A 17271-nucleotide genomic window follows, 5' to 3' on the forward strand; every position below is an offset into this window, starting at 1 on the left:
CGACCCCAGCACACACACACACACACACACACACACACACACACAGCCCCTCCTTCCCTCCCTGGCTGGCGCGGGCTGTCAAGGGAGCGTGTGTAAAGAGCAGGGTCCGGAGTGCGGCTCCTGTTTGGCAGGCAGCCCCACTCTCCTCCCCTGTGGTTTCAGATACATATGTTACGTTTAAAGCCACGGACGAGCCCTTACGTTACGTAAAGCTCCAGCTGATCCCCCCATAGCCAGCGAGGGAGACGGCTTCTACATCGTGCAGCACTGTTCTGCTAATGAGCTCGCTGACCCAGCCGCCGCTCGGTCCCAACACAGTCGTTGGGAAGCGCCAGGATTAATATTTCTGTGTTTATCAGTCCACACTCGTCCCAGCAACCTGCACATCCATCCATCCATCCATCCATCCATTCATCTATCCATCCATCCATCCATCCATCCCACCTTCACCAGCTGTAACTGGGTCATGGGGCTCCTAAAAATAATTGTGAGGATAATCACGCATAGATGCGATGCAGACAGAACTGCTGCTTTTTTTACTGTGATGAAAGACACAGAGCTGCACTGTTGCAGGAGGCTGTTATCAGCCAATTTCCTTTGCGAAATATTCTCCCCTCCCCCTCCTCCTGAAGCTCTTTAATGTGATTTAAATGTAAACAGCGCTGCGATTGGGGCTGGATGCTCTGAAAAGGTTTCGATCGCTGTGCCGTGTCATTGGGTATTTGCAGCTTTAAATCCCTGCGGTTGCCAAGTACCGAGCGCCCCTGATCTCTAATGGGCTGATTTGGTATTCAGCTCGATGCCGGCTCTTATTTTTGTATGCGAGACAAAGTGTTTTGATGGAGGGTGATTGCTGTGCCGGCTGCAGGCTGTTTTGGAAAAGCTTCTTTTTTTTTTTTTTCTGCTGTACAGTACACTCTGTGCCTTCTAAAACAGAACACTACGGAACGCCAAGCTATTGAATTTTGGATTTGCTTCATCATTTTTCCCTCTGCACAGAGACGTTCCTGTCTAAAAAGGAACAGACAAGGGAGGGGGTTCGGTCGGGGGTGGCACAGACGAATGCGCTGTGCTCTAGACAACGGTGGCGTGTCAAAACACCGTTTATCAAACACGAGTCGCAGTGCGATGCGGAGCGACACAGAGTCTCGTCGCCTCGCCTCCCCTCGCGTCGCTCCAGGTACGCCACATCAAGGAGCAGCCAGGCCTGCTGTGCGCCAGACGACGCACTGCACTGAGCACGCTCACAAACGTGCTCGCCCTCACTGATCAGTAGCCCGCCGCAGCCTCCGGCGCTGGCCCCCGCCTGGCCCAGACGTGGCTGAGACGTGGTTGGGGTCTGTGACACAGGCTTTCTGTCTGTGAGCTAATCCCTGATCCTCACCTCAGTCACGTTCAGCTGGAGGTGTGACGGGCGGCAGGAGGGGAAAAAAAATAGCTGTCAAATCATTAGCTTTGACAGTGAGGATCTCTCAGAGTGAGGATGTCGCACCAAGCATTGCGAATCAACCCAAAATATTTTGAGCGCTGATCTAGCGGCGCACACCCAGGGGCCGCGCGTCTGTGTCCCACTAATGCGACCTGGCTGTGGTGGCTGGCGAAGGTACAGGCTTCAGGCTCACGGAGGCCACGGAGACGCTCTCTGGGCCTGGACAGGAGGAAAGGAAGGAGGAGAAGAGAGAGAGGAGGAGGAGAAGAGAGAGGAGGAGAGAGAGGAATGGAGAAAGAAAAGAAGAGGGGAGGAGAGAAGAGACTGGGAAAAGCATCAGCTCCCTAGCTGCTCCCTTAGGTGTGGGTGCACTCTAAAGAGTCATAAGGACTTTACCTACAGTATGCAGAGCAAAAATAGCTTGAAAAGAATATTCCTGTGTGTATGTGTGTTTATTACATATAGTTAGACTGTATTATTTTATATCATAATTACATTTTATTATATTTCATTTTAAGCACACTGTGTAATTGCATCGTTTCAGTATAAAACTGAATTTAGACCAAAATCCCAATCATTTAAATTAGTCTCATAAAAACATTTCACACAATTGCTTCAGAACGACGTTTGTTCTCCTAAATGCATAATACCTATTGGTGATAATTTATTATTGAACATTATCACTGCTATATTTATTAACGTAATTAGAATCATGATATCCTGTGGCAAAATCATTCAGCTGTAGTTGATGGTAACAGACCTGATGTGTCCCAGAATGAAGTGTGTGTGTGTCTGTGCTCTGTTCTCTGGAGTGCGGGAGCATTGTGATGGCCAGAAGTCTCGTTTAAGTGGGTCAGAGACTTCTGAGGGACATTAGAGAATCAAACAGCTCTCTCTCTTTTTCTCTCCTCCTCCCTCTCTTTCTCTCATTCTCATCCTCTCTCTTTCTCTCTCCCTCTCCTTTCTCTCTCTTTTTCTCTTCCTCTCTTTTTCTTTCTCTATCCTTCTCTCGCTGTCTCAGTCTCTCTGTCTCATTTCCCCCAGCTCTGTCTCACTCTCTCTCTCTCTCTCTGCCACCCTTTCTGTCTCTCTCAATCTTTTCTCTCTCTCTCCCTCTCTCTTTCTCTTCTCTTAGACGGATGGCAATTTCTCACCAGGAATTTCCTCTGCTGGCTATCTCCCCCAGACTAGCCTCCTCACTTACAGGAAAGGGAAACTGCCGCTTCACTGTGTGTGTGTGTGTGTGTGTGTGGGGGGGGCAGCCAGGAAACTAAAAACACAGTCACTGTCCACCACAGCTAAAGAGAAAAAAAAAACCTATATGGAAACCACTGACTCTATCTGTCTTTCTTTATTTTACAATCTCTTTATTCTTTCTCTTTTCCTCCTCTCCCTCCCCACCAATCACGTGTCGTTTAGACAGTTTAATAGAAGTATGTGACCCGGGTGTTCGTGACACATGTGCGGCCAATGGAAAGGGTGTCCTCAGTGGAAACACAGAAACAGTAAACAGATGGCTTCCATGTGAGCTCCGCAGAAATTAGGTCATTTATGACACCGTAAACACACAGTGCCTGGATATAAGAAAAGAGGCGGACTGCACAGACACACACACACACAGACATATATCTACACCGTAAATACTGTGTCACAACGACAGGAGAGACTGATGGCAGCTAACCCCAACGGTTGCGTCTGATGCCATCGTTCCACATGTGGCAGGGTGAGATGTAAAACCTGCCTGTCCCTGACACACACACACACACACACGCGCCAAAGCCAGAGTAGAGCGAAGACTGTAAAGGTGTGAGTGTCTGGTGGCTAGTCAGAGGTATCGATCTGTGCCAAGCGAACTCTCGACTGCGGGCACTGCCTGGCCTACTTGAGCGCCTCTCCGAGGGAAGAATGGCCGTCTTAACAGGTGGCTGTAGGACGCTATAAATAGAGGCAGCCTCTGTTCATGCAAATGGCTCAGACAGAGAGGGAGCCCAGGAGGATGACAGAAGTAGAGCTCGGCGTCTGGGCTGAAACACACACACACACACACACTGGTCACTGTGAGCACATCACTCCTCACTCTCACACTCTATCAGGAAATGGTGTTCTACATGTGCTAATGATTTCTGTTCTCCTCTCTCTCCCATACGCAGCTGCTGCTGTAATGGACTGTGTGTGTGTGTGTGTGTGTGTGTGTGTGACTGTGTGTGTGTGACGGTGGTGGTGGTGAGGGTTAACTTGTCTCCTGGCTGCCTAAATAAAATAAATAGAGCTGTGTATCTGTGTGTGTTTGTGGTTGGGAACAGTGCGTCCTGAGGCTCTGGCACAGCCAGCCTGTGTACTACACACACACACACACACACACACCGGCCGCTGATAAAAGCTCACTGTAAATAAGTCTGCAAAGAGCAACCACACTGTGCCAACTCACAATCATACCACCAGCCCTGCGCTCATAGCTTTTTCAGCCATGCTTTTTTTAATAGCAAATTTGTGTGTGTGTGTTTGTGTTTTGAGTGTGTGTTTGTGTTTGTGTTTGTGTGTTTGAGCTTGTGCTTTCCTCATTAGGTACAGTTTGTTCTCTCTCTTATGCAACGCAGAAGCGAGTTTATGCCCAGTGATGTCTTTAGGAACATTCTGAACTTTTTCAGCGCAGCCATAAAAAAGGAGGAATGTGTGTGTGTGGGGAGGTTGGTGTGTGTTCTCTCTTCCCAACGCCAAAATCATATTTCATCTCATCCTAAGATGAAGATCCGATCATCCAAACCTCTCTCGCTCTCTCTCTCTGTGTGTGTGTGTGTGTGTGTGTGTGTGTGTGTGTGTTTTGTTCTAACGTTGTCTTCTCTTCTCCATACAGCCGGAGCGAAAGCACTCGTTTGTGATCAGTGTGGCAATCAGTTCTCCAAGGAGGAGGAGCTGGAGGCTCACAGGAGAACACACTCAAGTAAGTTAAAACACACACACACTCCAAAGGTAAACACAGACGTAAAAACACACACACACACTGTATACAGTCACACCCACATACTGTATGTCCTCATACATACACACACACCCACACACAGATATCTTCTATACTTTATTTAATTTCATGTTACAGTGTTACAGATCTGTAGTCCTACACACAAACACACACACACAAAGTCATGCACAGCTATAGAGGTCCCTGAGCAGGAAACAGGTTGTTGACGTGCAGCTTCATAATTCAGGAGCGGTTTGAGAGGCCATCTTGGATTTCAACCACTAATAATGGTGGGAACAGTGCCAACAGCACTGGTGATTGCTGGAGCTCTGGCACCCATCTGGGACCCCCCCCCCCCCACACACACACACACACACACACTGACCAGCACAGCGTGCCGGACCCAGTTTCACCCCCATGGATCATGCTGTCAGCACAGCGGTGTGTGTGTGTTTGTGTATGAAAGGCTCCATATTGTTTATGTGACTGGTGTTTTTGGCCTGTGACTCAGCAGCTCTGCGGACGGCCATAACAGTAACCTGCTAGAAAGGGCCGGGCTCTGTCAGAGATGACCCTTGTGCGTGCGTGTGTGTGTGCGTGTGTGTTTTGGGGGCCACAGTCACATCTGATACAGTATCTGAGTGCTGTGCATGTGACAACCCCTGTGTTCATGTGATCCTTTGCTACTGTTGATTTCCATATTGACATTTGGACTGGTGGAACAGTTGGGTTCTGGGTTCTCTGTGTGTCTCTTATAGCCACACACACACACACCAGCCCCAGTGTCTCAGAGAGGCACCCATTTATTCACTCTTTTCTAGAATGGGGTTGAGCTCTCCATTCAGAAATCCACTTTCCTCCACAAGTAAGCAGATTATTAAACGCTGAAATGGACTTTGTAACTGATACAAACCTGTTGGCAGGAGGGCCTGTGTGTGCTTTTGGTTTGCCAGTGGAAGCCTGTGAGGAGAGATCTGTGGGCAGGTTAGCACGTAGCCTACTGCAGGAGGAATCTGTGGGCTGGTTAGCATATAGCCTACTGAAGGACAAATCTTTGGGAAGGTTACCATATAGCCTACTGCAGGAGGAATCTGTGGGCTGGTTAGCATATAGCCTACTGAAGAAGATCTATGGGCAGGTTACCATGCACATGTAGCCTACTGCAGGAAGAATATGTGGGATGGTTAGCATGTAGCTTACTGAAGAAGATCTATGGGCAGGTTACCATGTACGCTGCATGTAGCCTACTGAAGGTGAGATCTGTGGGCAGGTAAGCATGTAGCCTACTGAAGAAGGAATCTATGGGCAGGTTAGCTTATAGTCTACTGAAGGATGAATCTATGGGCGGGTTAGCTTATAGCCTACTGAAGGAGGAATCTATGCGCAGGTTAGCGTAGGGTTTAGCTTAGTGAAGAAGAGATCTATGGGCAGGTTGCATTGTAGCCTACTGAAGGACAGAGTTATGGGCAGGTTAGCGTTAGTGTGTAGCCTACTGAAGGTGAGATCTGTGGGCAGGTAAGCATGTAGCCTACTGAAGGAAGAATCTATGGGCAGGTTAGTGTAGGCTACACACTAGGGTTAGTGTGTAGCCTACTAAAATAAAAATCTATGGGGTGGTTAGCATGTAGTCATCTGAAGGAGGAATCTATGGGCTGGTTAGCATGTAGCCTACTGAAGGAGAGATCTGTGAACCATTTAGTGTGTAGCCTACTAAGGGAGAGATGTATGGGCAGGTTAGCATTGGTGCGTCGGCCTGCACTTACCTGCACCGTGGCAATATGTCAGCATTTCTGATAGATTAAAATGTGTTCTGAAGAGCTGCCCATGCAGACAGCTGGGTATTTGGCACATGTGCGATGACTACAGGCCTCAGAACATTCCTGTATGTGTGCGTGTGTGTGTGTGTTTGCATGTGTTTGTGTGTGATCATGTTTTTGCCATTCTGCCAGTACTCTGTGTCCCCACCATGGGGAAACTCAGTGAGTGAGTCACGGCCCAGTCCACCTCATACACACACACACACTTTTTTATTTGATTTCATTTTAATAATCACTCCTCCACCAGAGTGTGTCTGTGAGTGTGTGATCAGCTGAGGGCTAATGTGGCTCTGCCCTGTGTCACTGCTAGCCTCTCCTCTGAGAGACATGGACATTTCCCTATAGAGAGCCGAAGTCACGCCTTTCTACTTCCGGTCCATGGGACCTATATTTCAAAAAAATATGAACGGGAGTCAATGGAGAGATAACAATTATTTTTTGGTCCTGTTTAAATTGTGCCATGAATTTCACATATGATGTGTGTGAATTTTAAAAGATAATTTTTCACGTCAAAGTACTGTTGTTTGATAAACTTTAAAAGTTATGTTGGTTTTGTGCGAATCCGCTCAGTGGACTAGGCTACATCTCTCGTGTCGAACGATTTACGTCACCAAAGTAATGAAATGATACGACTAGCTGCTATGCTAGTTGACGGTTACATCTTGCTACCAGATCTGTCACTTAACAGTAGTTTATGTACACTCTATGGACGAATACAACTTACCTGATGTGTTTAATCCTCTGACTCATGGTATTTTCATCGGCAAGGGAAGCCCAAGAAAGACCTGTTGCTGGTATACTTGTACAATCCGGTGTGGCTATGAATGGGCTAACGTCACTAGCGCGACCGATGGATTTGTAGTCGTTGGAATTACGATCTTTCACAATGTTGTAATTCAATAGTTACGAAACAAACTTCCTTTACATGTCTTTACATGAAAAATTGTCTTTAAAATTGACAAACGTCATATGGGTAATTAAAGGCACAAGTCAACCGGGACCAGAAAATAATTTCTTTTTTCATAGACTGCCGTTCAAATTTTTTGAAAGACAGGTCCCATGGTGGCTAACGGAAGGGGCGTGACTTCGGCTCTCTAACAGAGGATAGGTTTTTTTTACACACACACACACACACACACACACACACACACACACACACACACACACACACAGAGATTCCCTCTAATACAAGACACATGTTTAGCACTTAACACAGACACACACACAGCAAGGTGTCTTTAACATATATGATAGAGAGATTTTAAGAAAATAAAACATCAAACAAAAAAACACCGCTGGGCCTGCCTCAACTTGTAGACAGACAGACTGTGTGTGTGTGTGTGTGTGTGTGTGTCAGACATGCTGGAGATTATGTAACGTTGTGTCTGGATGGCTGAGGCCTCGACCCTGCTCACTCCCTCCCCTCTCCTCTCTCCCCTTCCTCTCCTCTCTCCATCCCTTCTCCTCTCCTCTCTCTGTTCCCTCTCCTCTCCTCTCCTTTCCCCTATCCTCTCTCTTTCTCTCCTTTTTTCTCTCCCCTTCCTCTCCTCTCTCCATCATTTCTCCTCTCCTCTCTCTGTTTCCTCTCTCTCTCTCTTTCTTTCTTTCTTTCTTTCTTTCTTTCTCTCCTCTCCCTGCTTATCTGCGCCTCTCTGCCATGCTCTGGTCAGCTGGATGGGGTTCACATGACCTGTCCAGCCTCCTGGAATTCCAGATTGTCGTTTACGACGTCCTGCAGTGTGTGTGAGTGTCTAATGGGGGGGCAATAGCCCATCCACAGCAGTTCCCCTTGAAAGGGGGGGGCGCGTCATAAACCTTCAACAGTGTGCTGCAGAATTGCCGTACAGTCCGTTGAAGTGGCGTGATGTCATTGAGCAACAAAGCAGCGGCTCTTCTCTAAGGCTTCCCTTTGTGCTGGACACTGTGCTTTTATGATCAGGCCACTGCTCCATTACACCCTGCCAGCCCGTTGTTGTTGTTGTTGTCGTTGAGACGTACTGTAAGGCCAATGGCACATTGTGAGTTGCTATATCTGTGGCGTGTGTTCCAGGGGCAGAGAAAGACGAGAGCCCTCTGAAAAACGTTGGCATGTAACTGTAACTGTGTGTGGCACACAGGGCATAAATACTTAATGCATGTCGACATGGAGGTGGTGTTAACCATGGCCAGAATTTTCTCGCTCCTCTCCCAAAGCTGTAAACATCCAGGTCTCATTTTCACAGTTGGCAGCACTGCCAGGCAGGGTGGGGGGTTGGGGGGTGGGTGGCACCGCGGGTGGGGTGGTCAGGTTAGACTCGATGCCCACCTCTGACAAATCCTCCTCAACTATTTCACATTTGCCACAATAAGAGCGGCCCTTTCTGATGGTTATATAACGTCCTCTGGTCTCCTGTTTACATAGCTGGGATGCTTTGGCCGGAGTTGCCGATCGTCATATTAAATCTTCCCGCTCTCGTGGGACGTCCGGAGAGAGAGTGGGAGAGAGAGAGTGCTCACACATTCTCTCACACACTCACACACTAACACACACACACATGCTCTCCTAGAACGTTCTGGCCCTAGGTTGTTATTGCCAAGAGTTATGACAGTGAGCCAAGTATACTGAGCCAGGGCAGATCTCCATTTATCAACACGAACTGGAGGAAGCAGAGAGCAGTACAGTTCTTCCCTGCTCTCCTTCCACTGCCCCATTGGAGGGCTAGAAGGGGGCAGATGTGCCCTGCAGAACTGTACCCGGATGAGGGAGACTGTGTGCGAGGGTGGGAGGCGTAGCGGAGTGAGGGGGGGGGGGGGGGTAGGCGGGTGGCATTTGGTGCCAGTGTTGCATCGGCTCGAGAGAAAAACAACATCATGCGCTCCTGTTTACTGTGCTCGGGCTCCGACGCTGTCATCGTCTCCGAGCTGACCTAGATTACAGCTGCCCAAAATAAAGCGGCCGCCACTGCTGCTCTCTCCACGCTGCTGCCGCCGCCGCTAGGCTAGGCTGCCGTGCCTGGCATGAAGGAGCGGGCAGAGACGGAGGGAGTGAGAGAGCGAAATGAGGCGCAGACACAGACACAGACAGAGGAGGGAGGCAGAGCCTCCCTTTTCGCACGTAGCCGTGTCTGAGCGTTGCTGCGGCGTAGCATCATCCTCAAAGAGTAAATATATTTAGCGCTGGAAAGCACTGGGTAGGCCATAGAAATGACAATATATTTACGGGTGGAAAGAGGCTGGTAGGCCGGAGAAATGAGATTGGATTAGTTGGGCAAATGCAAATGAGAGCCACAAAGACTGCCTGTGTGCCTCGGGGCAAGAGCCGCCTCTTAATGCCTTTTGTGTGTACAGTCAGCTTCCTCCTAATGCCCTCTGCTCCCTCCTAACACACACACACACACACACACACACACACACACACACACATACACTCACTTACAGACATACAGTACCCACAAAGTAGAAACACACACAGACCGACACACACTCAGACACACATTGCCCTCAGCTGAATTCCTGGAGCTCCTCTTGTGCCTTTTTTATTTTTAGTCGTCGGCGGACGGGAAAATATGCGAGCCATTTTTTGTGAGTTGGAACAGAACATGGGAAGCTGTGGCTGGGAACAGCGTGTGATGGTGGCGAACTGGGCCACCCAATAAAAAGTGGTTAAACACGAGCGCGTATCTCTTGTTGTGTTAATAATTAAAGAAGCTGTTCCTCACCCGGCCAGATTACACCGCCTCTCACACACACACACACACACACACGCATCAGCAGGGGCCCGCTGCCAGGGTCACCCAGGGCCTGTGTCTCAGTCTGAACACACACAGACACTACGACCCAGGTCACACCAGGTACTGCACACTCAGACACATGTGTGTTGTGTGTGTGTGTGTGTGTGTGGAGAACTGCATGACCCTTGCATGGCAGAGTGGGGTTGGAACTGAGGGTGTTAGAATGGACACATTCTACACACACACACACACACATACACACACACACACACACACACACACACACAGAGCCTTTCCCAGCCTAAAGCTCAAGTGAAGCAACATGAAAGGTGGAATGTGTGGAAAGGGGATCGAGTGACAACACAAACATCATGGCCATTACACCCTGGCCCTTACCAAACAGGAGCTGCTTGACCAATAGTAGTAATTACATCAATAATTCATCACATACCTTTAAATAGAGAACACTATTAACACCATAATAAAGATAAAATGCACATTAAGAATGAGTCACATTCACTCAATGTATTGTTTAGTGTTGTAAGTCTATATTTTTGTGATATTGTTTATATTAGCATACATTTCAGTCATATAAATATTGCTGTTTTGATGGTTCATTAGCAGACTTGTGAGATCAGTCCTGCAGCTCAAGAATCTCCAGTAGTATTTAGTTTTTTTTCTGTGTGAAGTTGGGTCTTTATTTTGGAAGTTTATTTTAAAGCTCTGACTTCTGGCCCTGCTGACACACACACACACACACACACACACACACACACACACACACGCCCACGCCCCTCTAGGGGGCGGAGTCGTCTCTGTCCTGTCCGACTCAACTGCCCTAGTTAGGGCCACATGGCCATCAGGATCCCATGGATTACATCGGCTTTGTAACACATCAGGCCTGTGTGTGTGTGTGTGTGTGTGTGTGTGTGTGGTGTCTCCCCACTTTCTCTCTCTCACAGACTCTCTCTCTGTCTCAGTCTTTCACACTCACACATACAGACAGACACACACACACACACACACACACACACACACGTTGGTTGCAAACCTTAGTGTACACATGTCCATCTGCCTCAATCATGACTTAGGTGCCGTGTAAGGGCCGAGGGCGGGCTGGATCCGCTTTTTTTGTTGTTGTTTTTTTTGGTTGGTTTGGTTTTATTTTTTTTTATTTTCTGACTGTGGCTGTGAGATCCTCATTCGCCCTTACAGTGTGACACCACAAGAGTGCTCGCAGAGCAGATAGGAGGCTATGAACACCCCCCCTGTGTGTGTGTGTGTGTGCGTGTGTGCGTGCGTGCGTGCGTGCGTGCTCGCGCTGCTGAAAAGACCCCAAAGTAACGGCTGCTGTGAATGCAGGGATTAACCTGCGCTCTTCACCCCAAACAAAGGCCAGCAGAGCCCTGGTTGCCTGGTGACAAGGTTTGTCGATTTGACAAATTTACCGCTCTTCAAATTTAGCAAGGCTCAAATCCCTAACCCCCATTCAGTCTTTGTAGACATCAGACAACGCCTGGGCTTCATTTGGCCAAACAGCAGCCGATTCAGAGCCACGGCTAATTCTTGTCCAGTGCGCGTGAGATAAAGCAGTGGTGATAAGTGAATACACCAAACAAAGGCTGGCCACATCCTGTGTGTGTGTGTGTGTGTGTGTGTGTGCGTGTGTGTGTGTGCGCTACTAGTTTGTACACCCTGTCTTGTGTGTGTGTGTGTGTTTGTGGCAGGAATCTGATCTCCTGTTCCAGGTGGAATGTCTCACAGCTATGTTTTCCCTGCGTGTCTGTGTGTATTTGCCAGGGATGAAGCCGGTGGAAACCCCCCATGTTTACCCCTCTCTACAGCCTCCAAACCACCCCTCCCTACCCCCTAGACACGAGGCAACTCCTGCTCAATGGAAAACTAAACCTAAACCCTTCAGTCTCCAACACCTGTACAAATAACGTTCCTATAAATACACTTATAGATCTTGTTATGAAATGTTTTGTTGTTCATATTTTTGTAGTTAAATATAGCACAGCAACCCTATTCTGTTTGTCATTTTGGTTTTCCGAAGAGGTCATACAGTTACATACATGGGTTGGGTTACATTTGGTAGGTGAGTGTTTTTAGTGTAGTCACATGTGGCTGAAAATAGACAAGGCTGGTAAGCGTTTTATAGTGCAGCTCCGCACACTGGTTAGGCTAGGTTAGAGTTTTAGCATTTGACAAACTAATAACCCTGCAGTTCTGTAAAAGCAAGAGATACTGATCACCCAGGCAGCCAATCAGGCGATGCGTCCGAGCCTCAGCTGATGACGTCAGAGTGTTTATTATTTTAATGCCATTGAGGGGTGCTGGGCCGGGGGGTCGGAGGTCGGGGGGAGTGATTTTAGAGTAAACCCGCTGTCTTTTGTACAGTGAGAGGCTCGTCAGCTGGCCTCTCTCCGCAGCCTGGGAAAAATGGAGAGCGCCGACACGTCAATTAGAAAGCCTTTATTCCCCCGCAACCCTGGCCCACCACCCCCCACACACACCCCCACAGTGTGCTCTGTGGGTCTGACTCCACCGCAAAGCCTCTTACTGGGATGGGGGGGGGACAAGGGGAGTTTGGGGGAAAACAGAGATTTACAGGGTACAGGATGGACACCACACCAACTACTGCAGTTTGACTAAAAAATAAATGAAAAAAAGAAGCTTGCTCTCAAGCTTTTCCATTAACTAATTTCAGTGCCAAGATGGGAAATTAAAACCTTACAAATGAATTAAAAACATTATTTGCAATTGAATTTTAGTCTTTTTCTCATATTAAAATCTTATTATCCTGCCTGTGATGAGGTAAATCCATTCTTTTTAGATTATTTAAAATTATTTTTCCAACTCCATCGTTTGAGATTAGTTTGTATCTTGTTAAATATTTTATTTTACAATATTTTCTCAGAATGGATTAAAGAGGAAATAAATCTTGAGCTCTGTTTGCGTCTCCGCATAAAATGTAGGCCAGTGGCTTCTCTCAGTCGAACTAGGGCTGCAGTCACTTGCGGCAGGGTGTGTGTGTGTGTGTGTGTGTGTGTGTGTGTGTGTTCTCACCAGGCCCGGTGTATGTGGGGAGAGCAAAATCAGCCCACTGCAGGGATAACAGTGAGTTTGTGGATGGTGGGTTTACAGGAATGTATATGTGTGTGTATGTGTGTATGTGTGTGTGTGTGGGGGTTAGGTTAGTGGTGTTTGTGGAGTTAGTACCGAGGGGGTGACGGTTTGGGTGTTTGTTTGAGTGAGTGTGTTTGTAGGTGGAGTGGTCTTTAAAGTGTTAGGTGGTGTTTGTATTGATGGGGTAGTGTTTGCAGTGATGGATGGTGTATGATGGAATGTGTTTGCAGTGATGGATGGTGTTCATAGTGTTGCTTGATAATTGAGGTGTTAGGTGGTGTTCTTTTCAGGTATTAATAGTGTTTATAGATGGTGTTTGTAGTGTTGAATGGTGTTTGTAGTGGAAAGTGTGGGACAAAGTCATAGTGTTTGTAGTGTTGAATAGCGTTCAAATTATTGAATCGTTTTTTTTAGTGGAGCATGTGGTACAGTCATGGTGTTTGTAGTGTTGAGTAGTGTTTGTAGTGGAGCATGTGATGGGAGAGTCATGGTGTTTGTAGTGTTGAGTAGTGTTTGTAGTGGAGCATGTGATGGGAGAGTCATGGTGTTTGTAGTGTTGAGTAGTGTTTGTAGTGTGATGGGGGAGTCATGTGATTGGGAAAGAGTCATGGTGTTTGTAGTGTTGAGTAGTGTTTGTAGTGGAGCATGTGATGGGAGAGTCATGGTGTTTGTAGTGGAGCATGTGATGGGAGAGTCATGGTGTTTGTAGTGGAAAGTGTGGGACAAAGTCATAGTGTTTGTAGTGGGCATGTGATGGGAGAGTCATGGTGTTTGTAGTGGAAAGTGTGGGACAAAGTCATAGTGTTTGTAGTGTTGAATGGTGTTTGTAGTGGAAAGTGTGGGACAAAGTCATAGTGTTTGTAGTGGAGCATGTGATGGGAGAGTCATGGTGTTTGTAGTGGAAAGTGTGGGACAAAGTCATAGTGTTTGTAGTGTTGAATGGTGTTTGTAGTGGAAAGTGTGGGACAAAGTCATAGTGTTTGTAGTGTTGAATAAGCGTTCAAATTATTGAATCGTTTTTAGTGGAGCATGTGATGGGAGAGTCATGGTGTTTGTAGTGGAAAGTGTGGGACAAAGTCATAGTGTTTGTAGTGTTGAATGGTGTTTGTAGTGTTGAATGGTGTTTGTAGTGGAAAGTGTGGGACAAAGTCATAGTGTTTGTAGTGGGCATGTGATGGGAGAGTCATGGTGTTTTTAGATTATTTTAAATTATTTAAGGTGTTTTTCCACTCCATCGTTTGAGATTGGTTTTGTATCTTGTTAAATATTTTATTTTACAATATGTTTCTCAGAATGGATTAAAGGAAATAAATCTTGAGCTCTGTTTGCGTCTCCGCGCTCAAAATGTAGGCCAGTGGCTTCTCTCAGTCGAACTAGGGCTGCAGTCACTGCGGCAGGGTGTGTGTGTGTGTGTGTGTGTGTGTGTGTGTGTGTGTTCTCTCACCAGGCCCGGTGTATGTGGGGAGAGCAAAATCAGCCCTGCAGGGATAACAGTGAGTTTGTGGATGGTGGGTTTACAGGAATGTATATGTGTGTGTATGTGTGTATGTGTGTGTGTGTGGGAGGTTAGGTTAGTGGTGTTTGTGGAGGTAAGTACGAGGGGGTGGCCGGTTTGGGTGTTTGTTTGGTGAGTGTGTGTTTGTAGGTGGAGTGGTCTTTAAAGTGTTAGGTGGTGTTTGTATTGATGGGGTAGTGTTTGCAGTGATGGATGGTGTATGATGGAATGTGTTTGCAGTGATGGATGGTGTTCATAGTGTTGTGATGGTGTGAGGTGTTAGGTGGTGTTCTTTTCAGGTATTAATAGTGTTTATAGATGGTGTTTGTAGTGTTGAATGGTGTTTGTAGTGGAAAGTGTGGGACAAAGTCATAGTGTTTGTAGTGTTGAATAGCGTTCAAATTATTGAATCGTTTTTTTTAGTGGAGCATGTGGTACAGTCATGGTGTTTGTAGTGTTGAGTAGTGTTTGTAGTGGAGCATGTGATGGGAGAGTCATGGTGTTTGTAGTGTTGAGTAGTGTTTGTAGTGGAGCATGTGATGGGAGAGTCATGGTGTTTGTAGTGTTGAGTAGTGTTTGTAGTGGAGCATGTGATGGGAGAGTCATGGTGTTTGTAGTGTTGAGTAGTGTTTGTAGTGGAGCATGTGATGGGAGAGTCATGGTGTTTGTTGGAAGGGCGGCAGGTGGATGATTGCGAACCTCATCAGCCTCTCAGAGGTGTCAGAGGTTATCATACACTCATGCCTCAGCCTGAAACACACACACACACACACACACACACACACACACACACACACAGATACACAGCGGGGAGCCGGTAATGTGCAAAGCAGAGGAGTGGTGGAGGAAGAGGGAGAGCAGGAGGGAGGGAGGCTTTCAGCGCGTCCATGGTGCTCCTGGAGGGCTGAGAGCTGCTGAATAAACCAGTGTGTGTGTGTGTTTGCTGGGCTGGGTTGGCCTGGGCTGTCTGGGGGGTTATTTCAGGTCTGAGCGCTCACTGCTGCTCCTCAGAGCTCCCCCTGCTGGTCACAGCACAAACTACCTCAACAAAACCAGCACGTTAAGTAGACAGGAAAAGCATGGTGTTGTACGCGCGTTTGCAGTGATTCAGTGGACACAATGCCTCGCTTCTGTCAAAGGTTGGAATCTAGAGGTGTCCCCAGTGAATGGAACCTTATTCAGTCACATTAAACATTTTACCTCACTTTACACAAGGCATTCTTATTACCTTCAACACTTAAGATACATGACACTGTTGTCCCTATAATACATTCATACACACAGATACTCTAACACAGAGACATTCAGATTTTTTTTTCTTATTTACTCAAAATTCACTCACAGTTTTTTGAGTGAATAAGGAACGAAAAAAGAAAATGACATATCAATGTTATAAGTTCAGTGAGGCAGTCGCGTTTTTGCGAGGAAGGAGAACAGCAGCGGTATTCTCTGATATATTGGCCACCTTTTCTCTTCCCTTAAATGGACGTCCATTAGTTTTTTTTTATCTCCATTGGTCATGTCGCTCTAGATGGAACATATTTGTGGAAGAATGGAGGCTTTTAAATTCATTACTCTAGGTCAGCTGCCACCTGTTCTGTCACACGGGTTTGTCTTCTTTAAATGCACTGTACTGTTCTCGGAATAATGTGACTAGACCATGCAGATGTCAAGGCTTCACACACATGCGTGCACACACACACACACACACACACCGAACACGAACACGCTTCCACTCGCATTCACATATATTGAATAGCATTCCGTATACTTTTTTTCTCTTCTGTCTTATTGAAAGACTGAAGTGATATAAAGGACACATGTTTAGTGAAGGGCCACGATGGAAGACAGAGAAGGTGTGTGTGTGTGTGTGTGTGTGTGTGTGTGTGGTGGCCAGGCCTGCCACCTCTGGTCATCACGCCCAAAACCCACGAATCTGCAACCGCGTCTCCAGAAAGCAAAAAGCAGCTTGAGCCACAAACAGTCTTTGTCCACAAAAGCTTGTAAAAGCGCAACATAAACCGCACCTCAGACACACACCGCGTCCATCTTTTTTTGGTAATCCGTTTATCGTGCGTCCAATAGAGGCTGATTGTTTTACATCAGCCGTCTGCTCTCCCAAGGTAGTCTTAAAAAAGAGAATGTAGGAGAAAAACACACACACACACACACACACACACACACACACACACACACAGATACACAGCCGGGAGCCGGGTAATGTGCAAAGCAGAGGAGTGGTGGAGGAAGAGGGAGAGCAGGAGGGAGGGAGGCTTTCAGCGCGTCCATGGTGCTCCTGGAGGGCTGAGAGCTGCTGAATAAACCAGTGTGTGTGTGTGTTTGCTGGGCTGGGTTGGCCTGGGCTGTCTGGGGGGTTATTTCAGGTCTGAGCGCTCACTGCTGCTCCTCAGAGCTCCCCCTGCTGGTCACAGCACAAACTACACTCAACAAAACCAGCACACGTTAGAGTAGACAGGAGAAAAGCATGGTGTTGTACGCGCGTTTGCAGTGATTCAGTGGACACAATGCCTCGCTTCTGTCAAGGTTGAATCTAGAGGTGTCCCCAGTGAATAGAACCTTATTCAGTCACATTAAACATTTTACCTCACTTTACACAAGGCATTCTTATTACCTTCAACACTTAAGATACATGACACTGTTGTCCCTATAATACATTCATACACACAGATACTCTAACACAGAGACATTCAGATTTTTTTTTCTTATTTACT

General features: G+C 47.1%; 1 protein-coding gene across 1 annotated transcript in view; it reads left to right on the forward strand.

Moving 5' to 3' along the window:
* Window positions 1–17271, forward strand: part of zbtb16b (zinc finger and BTB domain containing 16b) — a 57273-nt gene that overhangs the window by 22342 nt on the left and 17660 nt on the right. The window contains 1 exon segment of the mRNA XM_048265840.1: window positions 4284–4370. Coding sequence (XP_048121797.1) covers window positions 4284–4370 — 87 coding nt within the window.

Source organism: Alosa alosa, chromosome 16, assembly GCF_017589495.1.
Source record: "Alosa alosa isolate M-15738 ecotype Scorff River chromosome 16, AALO_Geno_1.1, whole genome shotgun sequence".
NCBI classification, from domain to species: Eukaryota; Metazoa; Chordata; class Actinopteri; order Clupeiformes; family Clupeidae; genus Alosa; species Alosa alosa.